General features: G+C 38.2%; 1 protein-coding gene across 3 annotated transcripts; it reads right to left on the bottom strand.

Moving 5' to 3' along the window:
- Positions 1–25: 25 nt before the first annotated feature.
- Positions 26–14,743, bottom strand: TADA (tRNA arginine adenosine deaminase). Of its 3 annotated transcripts, XM_088976638.1 has the most exons (5): positions 14,488–14,743; positions 11,031–14,352; positions 10,861–10,948; positions 7,224–7,351; positions 26–399 (listed from the first exon to the last, which is right to left on the bottom strand). In XM_088976638.1, exons 2-5 carry the CDS (start codon positions 14,006–14,008, stop codon positions 123–125), a joined length of 3,471 nt encoding a protein of 1,156 aa, XP_088832764.1. In that variant the 5' UTR covers positions 14,009–14,352; positions 14,488–14,743; the 3' UTR covers positions 26–122. The 3 variants fall into 3 exon arrangements, with proteins under 3 accessions (XP_088832764.1, XP_088832762.1, XP_088832763.1); XM_088976636.1 differs by having other exon boundaries at positions 11,031–14,708; XM_088976637.1 differs by lacking the exon at positions 7,224–7,351 and having other exon boundaries at positions 11,031–14,708.
- Between the last annotated feature and the right edge of the window lie 1,044 nt (positions 14,744–15,787).

Raw genomic sequence — 15,787 nt, 5'->3', positions numbered from 1 at the left:
CACTGGTGCAAAAGGCAAGGGTATCTGTAACCGAAGAAAATTTTAACTCGAATTAGATTGAGAAGATTATGCTTCATTGTGCCACTTTACAGTCATGACCAAATCAGCAATCTTTCCGACTCTTACAAGCAGAACATGATGCTAAAGATGTCATGCATCTTAGAGAGAAATTTTGATGGGTGATTAGAAATAGGCAGGCATGAAGGTGGTGGAGTTGGGGGCTCAGGCTTCTTCTCCTTCTTCCTCCTCAGCTGGAAGAATTGTTGCATTACATCTGCACACTCTGTTGCCAATATCCCTCTGCGTATCATCATCTTCGGGTGAAAGGGGTGGACTGGGCCAGCAGGTTGATTTGGCACATCTGATCCGCTTCCTTCTGCACCTCCACCAGGGAAAAGCCTGCAATATGATACTCAAGTCAATATAGAAGAATTTTTAAGACCTTTTTAACTCCTTTTACATATCAAGTTTCTTAATTTGCATTGCTAATAGTCTAATACTACATTTTACTCATTTGTTTAATCATCAATGTTATTTTTTGTCCTTTTGCAATTTAAGAGGCTCTATGGGCATGGAACCCATGACACTATAATTTCTCAAAAGATCAAATTTAATCAAGGTGTATCTATGTTATATTTAACTAATATTTAAATCTATGCATCATCAGGTATTCAGGTGATTCAGGTTCACAAGTTGATAGAGCCCAAAAGTGGGCATTAGCTACAGGCCTAGATCTATGGTAGACATGGGAGAAGCAAATGCAGAATGCAGCATCCTTTCCCAGAAATTTCCAATGTTAAAACTCATTCAATGATCACACCACCTGACAAATGCACCTTCCAAGACAGAAGAAAATGGAAATCAAGCCAAAAGAAAGTTGATATGCTTGGATGACAGAGATCACCTAAGCAGATGCAGAATTAGCTAACAATATCTAGGCACTTCCACCAAATGATAGGCCCCTCCCACCTACATCTGACCATACATAATTACATACAGATAGATCACTGGTAGTAGTAGATATTATATGATCCACCTAACTGGGACTAAACTGTTTGGGCCAGGTCCACCTGTTAGATCAAAACTTATCTAACCCTATTACATAGAACCCAGACTGCTCCCAGTCCTGTTGGGTCAGTACCAGGTCTACCCTAATTAGCCTGATAAGGACCAAAACTTATTATATTATATTTTATATTATAATTAGCATATAGTTATAATCAGGTTGGTTCCAGGCTACTGGGTCCAGTCCATCCCTGACAAGTTGACTGCGCAAACTGGGATGCCATTTTCCTCAATAGGCAGATGAGAAATATGTAAATACCCATATGCATATAAAAAATAACATGTAGAGATACAGACATGGATAAATATCATGAATGGAAATCAAGAAGATATTCACATTTATATCCTAACAAACATATCAAGATGTCCTAAAAGTGTGGCACATGGACAATAGAGAGGAAATTATGGGAAGAACTGTCTGGCATAAGGGGACTGTGGGAAGGGCCATGGTGTTTAGGAGGTGACTTCAATGTAATTAGATTCTTGGAAGAAACAAACAGTCCTAGGCAGAGGCCGTCCACGAGCATAAGGAAATTTAATCAATTTGTGGATGCCTATGAACTTAAAGAGATCTCATTTATCACATAATTGTTTTACTTGGTCCAATCTCGAAGTTGGACGGATTCTTATTCTCAAATGACTAGGAAGAACATTGGGGGAATTTGACCTCTAGAGCACTTCCAAGGGTGACCTCTGAACATTGGCCTATTGTAATTTGTAAGGAAGAGGTGAGAAATGCAGGCCCTACTCCATTTAGATTTGAAAATATGTGGTTAGGACACCCGGGATTCATCAAGAAAGTTAAAGAGCGGTGGTTAGAGAGCAATCCAATAGTGGAATGGAGTGGAATGCGGTTTCACAAAAAGCTCCAATATCTAAAAGTTAGAACCAAGGAATGGAATCTTTTAGAGTTCGGGAGATTGGAGGAAAGGAAGCAAACTGTGACAACACAAATTGAAGTCCTAGATAGCAAAGAAGGGAGGGTTGCCTTACATAAGAAGATAAGGAACAAAGATGGAAATTGCGCAAATGGTTAGAGGACTATCTTCTTCAAGAGGAAATAAGTTGGAGACAAAAGTCAAGATTCAAGTGGCTGAAAGAGGGGCATAGGAATACCAAGTTTTTTCATGTTGTGGCAAGTGGAAGACTGGAAGAAGGAGAAAAAATTTTATCTCAAGTCTGGAGATTGAAGGGGTAACAATTTCCAATTAAAGAGAGATTGCAGGGGCCTTTGTGGATCATTTTAGGTCTATAATATATTTTTTTATCAGTAACAAGAAACTTTATCAATGATGTGAAACTATGTGAAACTTTAAGTACAAAAGGGGGGAGGTAAAATGTCTTAACTCGCCACCAACAGAATACATTGGAAGAAGGTTAAAAATTAGCCCAAAATATAGATTCCCTATTCACCCCTTGCTTGGCTAACCCATCAGCAAATAAGTTGGCAGTCCTCTTCACCCAGCTATATTGCATTACAATATCCCTACTCAGCCATTTGAATATTTGCGTCTCATTGTTATTACTCCACAAAACTGTCTTCTTCCTTTAGCCACCTAATCACCACCTCTGAGTCACCTTCAAGGACCAAATATCTGATGTTCAAATCTCTTGCTCTTTGGATACCTTCCAGGGCTGCAAGAATCTCAGCCCTAAGAGTCTCCTTCTCCAATTGGGCCTGAGAACATGGCAGTAATAACCCCATCCTCATTCCTGAGAACATGGCAGTAATAACCCCATCATTTTAGGTCTATATTTAGAAAACCCCTAAACAATAGGGTGTGGATTGAGGGGTTGGAATGGCCAACAGTGAAACTAGAAGACAGGGAGTGGCTGGAAAGGAAATTTGAATTGGAAGAGATAAAGGAGGCAGTGTTCTCTATGGATAGATCAAAGGCACCAAGCCCATATGGTTTTACGATGGATTTTTATTGGGATTGTTGGGAGATATTAAAAGAGGACCTACAACTGGTATTTGATGAATTTCATCGAGTGATTAACCCTGGGCTAAATTCCACTTTCATTGCCTTGGTACCCAAGAAAAGAAATGCAAACCATCCAAAGGACTATAGGCCGATCAGCCTAGTTAACAACCTCTATAAAATCATCACTAAGGTGTTGTCCATTAGAATTAGAAAGGTGCTCCCAACAATCATAGCAAATAACCAAGGAGCTTTTGTGAAAGGGAGGTAGATAATAGATCAGATACTTATAAAAAATGAGAACTTGGAGGATTTCCAGAGATCCAAGAAAAAAGGGGTGGTTTGCAAATTGGACTTGGAAAAGACTTATGACTTGGTTGATTGGTCTTTCCTGCTAGAGGTGATGATCAATTTTGGGTTTGGAGATAATTGGTGCAAGTGGGTGATGGGCTACATTAGGAATTGCCATTACTCCATCTTGGTGAATGGGACAATGGTGGATTTCCTTCTAGCTTTGAGAGGTATTAGACAAGGAGACCCCTGTGTTTGGGAGACAAATTTCCAGAGCAGAATCCGGGGATTTAATAAGAGGATGGAGAGTTGGAAGGGAGAACATACCACTCACACACTTGCAATTTGCAGATGACACAATACTCTTTTGTGAAGGAGGTGATATCAATAGGATCAAAAACCTAAAGCTCACTATACAACTCCTCGAGCAAATGTCAAAACTTAAAGTGAATTTTGAGAAAAGTTGTATAGTTGGAGTTAACAAGGGGAGGGGGAAGTATCTGAGTGTGCAGTAGCTAATTAGCCCTTTAACTACCTTGGTTTTCCATTGGGAGATAATCCTCAGAAAGGTGAGTTTTGGGCTCCGGTTGTGGAGAGGTTTGAAAAGAGACTTGCCAAGTGGAGGAAAAATTATTTGTCTCTTGGAGGGAGAATCACTCTAATTAGGTCTACCTTGGCTAACCTTCCTATCTATTTTTTATGTCTTTAAGATTCCGATTAGAGTGGCTAGTAGGCTAGAAATACTAATGAGAGATTTTCTCTGGGAGCCAAGGGAGGAGAAGAAGAACCATAGGGTTAAGTGGGAGGTGGTGTGTAGGAGTAAGAAGCATAGTTGTCAAGGCGTCGCCTAGGCGTCCTTGGTTGGGCGCCTCGCCCAAACACCTTGACTTTTAGCAACTAGGCGCCCTTCTAGGCGACCTAGGCACGACTGAGCACCCGCCTAGGCGACAAAAATGACAAGACGGGTACCTTTTATAATATCATTTATATTGATGTGTCTTATTAATGTATGTGTTAATACATTTTATTATATGCTATATATATCAATTATACTTTGTTTTAATGTTTTACTATTGAAATTTAAAAGATCAAAGGGTTTTGAGAAGAGAAAAAGAAAGAAAGAAAGAAAGAAAAGAAAGAGGAAAGAAAGAATAGAATAATAAAGTTTTTTTTTCTTCTCTCTCTCTAATTAAATAAAACAGAAACTCCATCCTTGTTTTTTTTTCTATTTTACTTTCCATCTTGAATATTTATCATATAAAGTTGATAACCATCTTTAGCCGCTAATTAATATGAATTTTCTCTATTAAATACTTATTATAGTAGTATTATTTTAGAAAATAATGAAATTAATATATGTAAAAGATTTGTATCTTTTAGATGTGATGATTTGCCACATTTTTAGAGGAAATTTAATGTTCTTAATAAAGAGAATTGCTATTTTTTCAATTAACGTACATGCTGAATGGTATATAAAACTAGGAAACTAGCCAAAAGTCAAATTTTTATATTATAAAATTTTTATCGCCTAGGCGCCCCAGTGTCGCACATAATCGCATAGACGCCTTGAAAACTATGGTAAGAAGGAGGGAGGTCTGGGTATTGGGAACATAAGGAATAGGAACTTGGCACTATTAGGGAAATGGTTGTGGAGATTCTCATTGGAAAAAGAAAAAACTTTGGGTTAATATAGTGGTTAGTATTCATGGGGTTGCTAACAATGGATGGGACTCTAGGTCTGGGATTCTAGCAAGGACTAAAAGAGCAGTTTTTTAAAAGCGAAAAGCACAAAAAAGGTGCAAGGGCCATTTTGCACCTAAGGCGCAAGGCACAAGGCAAGGCGCGCACCTTTTTGAGGCAAGGTGCACAATTAAAAAAAAAGCTAAAAAAAGTCAAAAATGCCAAAATAATTCAAAAAAATCAAAAAATTATAAAACATAATATTAATAAAAATATAAACTTAAATTTTAAAATAAATGTTTAAAAAACCTATTATCTAAAATTAAAATACGTAAACATAATATGTAAAGCATATTCAAATGAGAATTTAAAAATGAAATCAAACATATAAAACCCACAATCTCTTTTTTCTCAATTAAATTAAGTAGCTAATTTGACATATTACATTCCTAATTTTACGAGCCGCCTTTGTGCCATGCCCCTCAAAAAAAAAAGGAAAAAGCGTCAAATTTTCAAAAGGCACACGTCTGGGCTAACCAGGCATGCGCCTTTTGAATGGGTTGCGCCAAGGACCTAGGCGAGGTGCCTACCCTAAAATGCATCTCGCCTGTGTGCCTAGGCACGTCTGAGGCGCGCCTTTTAAATCACTGTACAAGAGCATCTCCCTAGAAATCCATTCAAGCTATTTTGCCCCTGTTCTCTCCCTAGATCAGGTATTTGCACTTAGGCAACCTCGTTAAATTTTGGGAACATGTTTGGGTTGGGGATACCTCTTTAAAAGACCACTTTCCGGCTCTTTTTGCTATCTCTACCCTTAAAAATGAACCGGTTTCCTCCTTCCTTGTACCTTCCAACTCAACTTTTGGGTTCAGCTAGAACTTGGGTTTGAGAAGAGACATCAGGGACACAAAGTTAAGTTGTACTTTGTCCTTGTTATCCATCCTTGAAGGGGTCTTCCTAGAGCCAACAAAGGCAGACAGAAGAATTTGGACACTCACTCCTCAGGTTCCTTCACCTATGCCTCTTTCTTTAAAGCCCTAATACAACCTTCTTCTGCTAGACTATCCCTTCATGTTAAAGAGGTGTGGTGTCAACCTATACCTCCAAAGGTTGGGAGTTTCTGTTGGGAAGCCTTTCTGGAAAGAGTTAGTACAAGCGATTTATTTAAAAGAAAAAGTCCTAATAGTTGTTTATCTCCTCACTGGTGTGTCCTCTATAAATCTAATGATGAGTATGGATACCATTTACTAATTTCCTGTCAGTTTGCTAAAGTCATTTGGGAATGGTTTACTTCTCTGTTTGGGTGCAAGTGGACTCCCCCTTTGAATGTGCAAAGCTTATTCACTTCCATGCCTAATTGGTCAAAAAAAAGGGCTAAGATTATGTGGAGATGTGTTAGGGCCACAGTTTGTTGAACTGTTTGGGAGGAGAGGAATTCACGGATTTTTTCAGATAAGGGAAGAAACTTGGAAGTAATTTTGGAGGTTATTCATATTATGATGATACATTGGTTGAAAACTTTGGACTTGTTTGCAGATTTCTCAGTTGTTGAGTTGCTAAGGAATTGGAAGGAGATTGCGGAATCATCTTTAGCTAAAAAGGCTTCAAGTTCCTACTGGACCCCTACACCTCATGGTTTTACTAAACTGAATTTCGATGGCAACAGTATGGGCAATCCAGGGCCCTCCGGAATAGGGGGAGTGGTAAGAGATGAAAAAGGGAATCTGTTAGCTATATATTCTGGTCCAATTGGGGTGGGAGATTCTTTGAGGGCTGAGATACTAGCAGCCCTTGAAGGGGTACAAAGGGTAAAGGACATGAATATTAAAAAAGTGACCATAAAAGGAGATTCTGAAATTGTGGTGAACTGGCTAAAAGAGGACAACTCTAGGCCCTGGAATTACAGCAATGAAAAGAGGAAATTTAAGTGGCTGACTAAGGACATTGAAATTCAATGTACAGGGATAAAGAGAAGTGCAAATTCATTGGCATATGGTCTAGCAAGGCAAGGGGTGAACAGAAACTCTATGTTTTGGGCTGTTCCGTAATTGCTTTACATTTTGGGTATACACTGTTATTGATACAAAAAAAAAAAGGTTGTGGCACATGGACACATTAAACAGGGATATTTTTGAAAAGCTGGACTTTTCATTGTTCATGGACAGAAAGTTGAAACCAGATTCTCAGCATAATGTACTTCAAGAACTGACCAATGAAAAGGAATAAAATAAAGAAAAATTACAGAGAAGGTACCAAATTGCATACCTAACCCAGCTGCCATCTGCTCCTAAAAGCTTATTGGGAGCACCCCATACCAAAGTATCGATTCTAGCTTGAAGAATTGCTCCAGCACACATGGGGCATGGCTCAAGTGTTACGTAAAGTGTTGTCTCCTGAAGTATACAAATGATAAATATGTGAATTGAAGTATAAATAATCAAGAGACCATCGCATAACCAAGAGAATTGCAGGAAAACACTAGACATTTATCTGTTATATTGCATCTTAGTAACCAGAAGCATGCCAAAGGGCAGGGCAGGATCTAAGTATAAGCTACTGGATCTATATACTTGGAGTGGAATTGGCCTAGAAGCTAGAATTACTCTCGTAGAAACTCTTAACTCAGAACACTGTTCCAAAATTTGAATCTTGTGCATGCAGACCAATACAACAGATTACAGCTCACAAGTTTCCTAATGTTGGTTGGGACAAGAGACTTTGGACTGCTGATTCTAAAGGGATGTTCTCTTGTGTCCTTTTCTAAAACTCGTCTCAGTTTACCCTTTGTTCCCCAATTCTGGGAGGTGTACCATATGAAGATTATGACCTATACCACCCAGATATAGCAATGACACTGCCAGATATGAAATTTACACTAAAACTTGAAGTATCTGACATGATATGACACCCTTGTATCTAGGTATCATAGATTATGACCTGTGATTATTGTCAAAAAAGATGGTGCTCTTGTCATTGTGTTTTCTTCATGGGTGTAGTGGACAGATTATTTCTCACCTCTTTTGCTCTTTTGTTTATGATACTAAAGAACGACCCCTGTACTAAGTATGTGTGTATTCTGATAAGTTTTGTTTGACACCCATTTTTTATGTTGTAAATTTAAGTTATTTTTTTATATATAAACTTGGTGTTTAATTTAAGATATCAAATCAAGTTTATTTTTAAATAATAATCTACTTTATGGATCCTACATTGTTTTTTTGATGAGTAATGGATCCTACATTATTTGAAATGAGTTTTTGTTTTTATTTTCTTTTTAGTGGAGGTAACTACCACTAAACTTTTAGTGGAAATAACTACTATTTGAAGCTCATACTTTTTTTTTTTGAGTGGGTAGACACATGCCTGAGGAAGGAAGGTTTTGTTTGAAAGTTGGGGTAACCACTTTTGAGATGATGCCACTTGTTTGAGCCTTTGAGGGAGAAGCTCTCTAGTCTAAGGGGCTTTAGGAGATTCTTCTTCTCTCTTTGGTATTTAATGGCAGGTGCAGAGGATCTTCATTCTTTGTTTCCATTCCTGTTCTCCTCTCCATCACAAAGAGCAACTGCTGCAATTTGCGGGTGATATGGGTAGAAAGAAATTCTAGAGTTTTTCAAGAAAAAGAGGAGCAGGTCAGAACCCTAATAAATATGATTCACCTAATGGGTTTCTCACTGGGTATGCTCAAAGGAAGACTTTACAGGTTTTAGTGTTTTTTTTTATCAGAAACGGTAACTTTCATTAGAAAAATTAAGAGAATAAACTGTCACCACCCAGTTAAGCATGTTTACTCCTAGAAAAATGCTTTACAGGTTTTAGTGTTGATATCTGCACCAGTGACTTGGCATACTTGTTGGCAAAGAACATGTGCAAATACAACCAAGTCTTGGTTTCTTACAATAAAATTACATCATCAGTCAATGGAAGAGCATACTGATGAGAAGTGTCTTGCAGAATTAGAAAAATCTATTTATTAAGATCTTGTTTAGGGATAAAACTTTCAAGTTTTTCAGTGCAAGTCATAGACACATCCTAGTCATCTCCTTAAAATTTTCAATAACAACTTAACAAGCATTTCCCCATTATCATCTGAATTCGCATTGCCTTTTGCCTACAATTCATCAGCAAAGTAAAGAAGCTCCACAGTAAATAATATCCCTGTAAAAACCTTGCAATGGATACAGTTGCAGAAGTGGATAAAGTGGGTGTTGATTAAAACTTTCCCTATCTGTTAAGCTAGGCAAAGAGATTAAAACCTAGCCCTCCCTTGACCTAAAAAGATATTACTGGGTTATATTACATTTTCAAGTGAAAGCAATGGGTGCCAGGATGTGTAGCACTTGTTGGACTTGATAATTTATTAGGTTATTGTCCACATCAACAGCAAAAATTTCCTCAGTCAAAGCCTCAAGCTAGGCAAAATAAGACAAGTGTTAGCTTTGCAAGACCAATATAATATCAGGAGCATGAAAATGAGAATGGAATACATGGAATTAGATGTTTGTGTGACTAACATATTGGAGGCATAGTTGGCAAGAAAATGAAGAGATTGATTTCTTTTACACAGTCAAATTGAGTATCAGGTCTATTTCACAAGTAGGTCACTTTGAGAAGAGCACCAAGCATTCAAGCATTTCATCTCTTTCTCAATAGAGGGAAAACAGAATTCATGCTATTGACCACACTAGAGATGGAACAAGGATGTGAAAGAACAGATAAGAGAACCCAAAAATAGTGAAATACTTCATTACAAACTTCAGAAAACAAATAAACTTCAGACATCCATTTTGAAGGATTTTGAACACTTCAAGAACAATTATGTCAGGAATGAATAGGGCAAAAAATTATTTTTGAATCATCTTTTGATCTTCAGAAGCTTATGCATACATTTTTTTCACATGGTTCCTTCTCATTAGCCATGTAAAATCCTTGTGGAGCTGTGGCCCTGTTCTTGTTTTCTATACTTATTTAAAATAACTACATAACAAAAAAATCAGAAATATCAATTTTTTTCTAACCCCACTCTTGGCCAGTCTATCATCTATCAAATTAACCAACTTCAGAATCCATCTGAAAGATCTTTTCACTCTGGAAGCCATAGCCTTAGCCTCTGTAGAGTACAGTGGTGTTTACAACCTGTCATTGACCCAGATAGATGGACTGGTTGATCCGTCACCAATAGACAATGATGGGTCCATTTTACCCCAAACCTGGTAGATTTCAAAAACCTATTGACTTGGTCAAAAAACCATCAACCCAGATTGTCAAACTGGTGATACATTTGAATCAACTAATAAGACACAATGTGAACACCCTTGAGAGTTGGGGTACACATCTTTTAACAGCTCAATTATGGAAATGAAATCAAATGTTCTCATGGATAAAATGTATATGCAAAAAGAAGTCAAAAAAGGGCCTATAATTAACAGAATATTTACTTTTTTCATTCACTGAATGCCAACTTTAATAATCTACAGGATAAAGGATGTACTTCCATGTCAAACTCTAATAATAGTATATAATACCAAGACCAGCACCATCCTTTCCCTTACCAATCACATCCCAAATGATGGAATGGTCCCAATGAAATTCTCTAATGATTTTCATAGGAGCCTTAGAAAATGAAATATAAGAGACAAGAAAACTCTGGAAGATGGATTTAACTAAATTTCATGCAAACCTATTACATTTGTTTTCTTTGACTCAAATGCAGTTCTTCATGGCAGTAAAACACCTTATAATAATCAACATAAAGGAACATAAACTTATCAGAGCTTGCTATTCATTTTAACAATCTGAAAATCAAGGCACCAGATTAAAAATCAAAGAAAACAAAAAATGAGCAAATAAGAAAAGCTAGCCATTAGAATGAGAAAAGAAAAGACTAAAGCATAAAATTAAATACCGCAAGTCTCCATGTCTGAAGTAGGTTAGAAGCTTCCCGTATACAAATCATTTCTGCATGGGCAGTGGAATCTCTCAATTCTTCCACTCTGCAACATATAAAATTACAAATGACCCAACTAAACAAATGTTTATTCAGAATAATAGAAATATAACCACTAAATTACTTACAAGTTGCAACCACGGGCAATAATTTTTCCATCTTGTACCAGCACGGCACCAACAGGAACCTCCCAAGTATCAGCAGCTTTCTTGGCTTCCAGCAGTGCTTCCCTCATGAACATTTCATCGATTTTTCTCTGTTCAGTTTCAAGTTTATATGCTTCTTCCCATTCATCAAATCTATCTTTTGGGACTTGTTTGGCCCGCTGAAGCTTTCTATGCTTCAATTTTCCATCCTTCCCCTCTGTTCCAGAGGTTTCAGCTAGCCTCTCTCCAACTGGTTGTTCCACCTGCGCTTTTAAGTTACTTGTAGATGTTTCAACTTTACTGCTTTCTGATATATCTATGGCTGGAGATCTTATTAAGAGTTGCCGGGGTGATTGTGATGATGAGTCTGTGGTTCTAATGTTGGTAGAAACAATTTGATCTCTCTTTCCATTTTCCTTCCTACTAGAATCTTCCTCGCCACGTGCTGAGGAAGCACCCTGGGATGTCGACACTCTTTCTGACAGACCTGAATAAGAAGGCATATTGCCTTCAACCTGTGACATTCCACCAAGGGAAGTTGTTGTTTCAAAGGTTCCCCTTAGTCTATGAGTTGCAGTTTTCCCCTGTTGCGGTCGATCAACAGATTTGGGCTCCTTAGGGCTGTTTCTTCTTCCACCTTTGAAGTTTGCATCATCATTATCATCTGGCTCATGTCCAGAAAACCATGTATCACTGCTAACAGACTCATTTGATGAACTCCTACCACTAGATTTTGCAGCTGAATTATGAGTTTCTGCACGTGTACCCCAGCGAAGTCGGATTATATCTCCAATGATACTCCACAAGGACTTGCCAGTTCTCCTGACAATAACGCTCTCAGTTGTGGGAGCGGTCTCTTCAGGTCCTTCCGTCTTAGGAGCTTCCTGCAAAGATGGTTGCACAACATCCCACATTTCAACGGGGGGTCCCTTTGATCCAGAACCATCAGATGACTGTCTTGAAGAATGCATTGTTGACTGGAATTCATTGGATGCATAGTGGCTCGAAGTCTGTTGCATATATTTCTCATCCTTATATATTCTCATTTCTTCAGAAGAGGTACTTTGCTTCTGTATTTCAGATGTTGATACTTCATCTCTTAGCTTCTTTACAAATTCCCCTACAAAATGCGTGGAGGATTTCTCTAACCGATCAGCTGAACCTAATACATCTTCATGGAAAATGAGCCCTGGGTGTTTCCCATAAGTCTCATCTGTTGTGGTTCCACAAGCTTCCCCTTGCAGATGTGTAAACATAGTGTTAATGCTACCTTCTGAGGCTTCACTAGAAAGCTCTTGTGTTGCATTATTGCCAGTCAGTTTAACATTTGGTGAACCTGTTGGTATTAATTGAGATGGTGGAGGTGTAATCATTATCTGTGAATTTCTCTCATCTTCCTTCCATGCATCAATTTGTTGCTCTTGGCCTTGTGGAACTGAATCTGATGGTCTCTGGAAACTACAGCTCCCTTCTGTGCTATTCTTATGGAAGCCTGACATTTTGATTGGCTTTTGGGACTCTTTTCTTCTTAGGCCAACTTTTTCTACAAAACTTTCACTAGCTTGTTTTTCTCTTTCATTTGACTGTACCAGAATATTTTCAGTATTGGTAAGATCCTGGGGTTCAAATTTTGAGTCAGTTATACTGGAAAATTCTTGATCAGTTTGGTTTTGCTGATTATTTCCCACCTGAACAGAAAGCAGAATAGAAGTCGAATTTTCAACCCTATTGTTAATTCTAGATTCAGAAACCCTCTGTGAAGTGGAGGTCCTTTTGGTATCACTGACATGGGCCTCTGACATTTTCATGAGCTGTTGTGAAGCCTGTAATTTTGATCTTGATTCAGCTTGCTCTATGGTTACATAATCCATTTGGCTACGTCTATCTCTTGCCTCCTGGATCAAATTCACAGCTGAATTGAAGTTCCCTTCCCTCCCACTGGATTGCTTTAGAGAGCTGGAGGCCATCTGGATATCACTTTGACGGATCTCTGACATTTTATTGTGTAGTTGGGATTCTCTTCTTGACTCAAGCTGTTCATTCACTAGGAGACCTATTTGGTTGTCTTGCTTTCTTGTTTCCTCAGTCAAGTTAACAGTTAAATTTGAATCCTTTTTGCTCACATTCAATTGATTCTGGGAAGTAGAAGATCTTTTGGTACCACTCTTATGGATCTCTACTCCAGCAGAAAACCTCTGTGAGGACTCTTTTCTTGTTTCTGTATTCCCAACCGATACTTCTGTTAGCTTCTTCTCTGTCTTCTTTCTTAAATCTAACTCAAAATCAATTCCCATTGCATCTGACTGCACAGAAGCCTTTCTCTGACTTGTGATTCCCTTGTATTCTTCAGTATCATCACAACCATACCTGTCGGATTCTACAATGTCCCCCACAAACACCTCCTCTCTGAACCCCCTTGATTCCTTCTTATCACTTGATGATTCTCCAACAAGCTCTTCATGTTCGACCTGAACATCCACACTGTCACCAAGATCACCCGAAGACACAGAGTAGTAAGAAGAGCAGCTGGATCCATCTGTCCTTGCACCACGATTCTCACTATTTGAAGAAGCTTCCCTCCGTCCTGATTGCTGATACAATTCTTCCCTTGATTTAATTTTGACAGCTCTGTATTCACCCTTTGATTTCCTCTCCAAAGAATTGGTCCCGGCATGCTCTTTTTCTCCCTTAGAGCATTCGTTAACAACACTTCCTCTCTGCTCAACCCGAGCCCTCCCCTCTGAAGAATAGGTCCCAGCATGCTCCTTTTCTTCTTTAGAACACTCGTGAACAGCTCTCCCTCTCTTCTCCACCCGAACTCTCCCTGTTACCGATCTAGCATTCTTCTCCCGAACACCGAAGAACTTCTGATTAACTTCTTCAGTCAACAAGCTGAGCATTGCTTCAGCACTTCCATCGACACCTAAGTCGCATCTCTCACTCTTCTCCCCCCAAACCATACAACCGTATCTCCCGTCTCTCCTCCCGGGCCTCCTCCTCCTACTAGTAAGATTACTTTCCTTAAGAGAACATGAAATTCGATAACAGACTCTATCGAGATCACAAACGGGCAACCGGCAATAACGATCCAAACCACCCAGGATCAGTCTTCTAGAAGCTGACCGGTGAATTAGAGTGGACTGCCTCAACCCATACAAAATTCTAGGGTTTACGGGCACTCCGTGAACGGAAAAGGCACAACAAACACATGGTGAAGCTGAAGTATTACCAATTCTTTCATGTAAGAAGTAACAGAAATCATTGAAGGAATAAGAGAGAGACTCTTTGCTCCTAAAAGATAAACCTGAGCTAATGTAAATGTTGTGCATGTTTAGTTTGATTGAACTCTGAGAGATGAAGAGAGAGGGAGAGAGTAGAGTAGAGAGAGAGAGTTACATCAATAAGAAATGTATCTGAAGGATCAAAGAAAGACAATTACCTCAATTTGAGAAGAACAGGGTTTGAAGAATCTGTTGGCTCTGCGCAATTGAAGAGATTGTAGTGGAACCATGTGTAGATGATCAGATTGCTGAACTGGTACGAGAATCTCTTTTCTAAAATCTAAACAATTCAGACAAGGAGACAAAACCGAAAAGGAAATGATGGGCGGTTCACAGATTTTTGGTTGCGCTGACTCGCCGCCTACTCGGCTGGTCGAGCCTCGATAACTCTAACTCGATTGAGTGCATGTTTTTCTTCGGGCATTGATATGCCACGGTAAGAGGGTTAACGTAGCTGCTACGAACACCTTTAACACCATACGTATTATGTAATGTCCCTGTTCACGGGCCGGGCTTGGGGCTCCGCCCATGATCCATGAACATTTTACATTCAGGCTTCGGGCCGGGCCTATTTAAATTTTGGCAAAGCTCAACCCGAGCCGGGCCTTCATCATTCCTCTTTTCAATTTCTGTTTTCTGTAGATATATCATTTTTTTTGTATGCAGAAAGAAATATTAAAAGGCACCAAGTAGTTTTTCTACTTTCTTTAGACCGTAAAAGAAAAAGTTTCTACTTTTTTTCTATGCGGGATTGGGGCCAATACATTAGGCCTACCCTAGATTCAGCCCGGGCTATATTTTTTTAGGATGATTTACTAAAACACCTTCTATAGTTTCATATATTTACTTAAATCTATCTTATATTTTATATTTTATTTGTTTAATCAACTTATTTATTTAATCAACATTTCATTAAGAAATATTTGTTTTGCCATATGAAAATAGTAATATGGTAAGTTAAACTAAGTGGAAAATGTTCAAGGGCATAGGCCCATTGTTGTTTATTCCAAAAATACCCCTAAATTGAGTGGAAAATGTTCAAGGGTATGGATCCATGGTTGTTTATTCTCAAAGTATCCCTCACACTTTTTTGTATAGAAAACAAAATTGACTAAATAGAAAAAAATAGAGTGGTTATCCATGTTTTACTTGGGGAAAAGAAGGCACTTTTGTTTTTAGTTTCTTTTGATTAAATATATTTGAATGGATGTTAGGGTAAGACTGTCATTTTTCACTTTCATCTAATAGAGGTCGATAAAATAAATTGATTGCGAACTATAGGGGATGTTTTGTTTACCAAAAGAAAGAACTATAGGGGATGTTTTAGTAAAACAAAAACTATAAAGTAGGTTTTAGTAAATTCATGAAACTATAGGGGTGTTTTAGTAAATGACCTTTTTTTAATTGTGAAATGTTATTATTTTTTTCAAAACTTTTATGACTCAAATAACCTTATAA

This window comes from Nelumbo lutea, chromosome 3, assembly GCF_056320005.1.
Source record: "Nelumbo lutea isolate HS-2025 chromosome 3, American lotus-T2T, whole genome shotgun sequence".
NCBI classification, from domain to species: domain Eukaryota; kingdom Viridiplantae; phylum Streptophyta; class Magnoliopsida; order Proteales; family Nelumbonaceae; genus Nelumbo; species Nelumbo lutea.
Note: the sequence above shows the minus strand (reverse complement) of the source record. Positions and strands in the feature narration are given on the sequence as shown.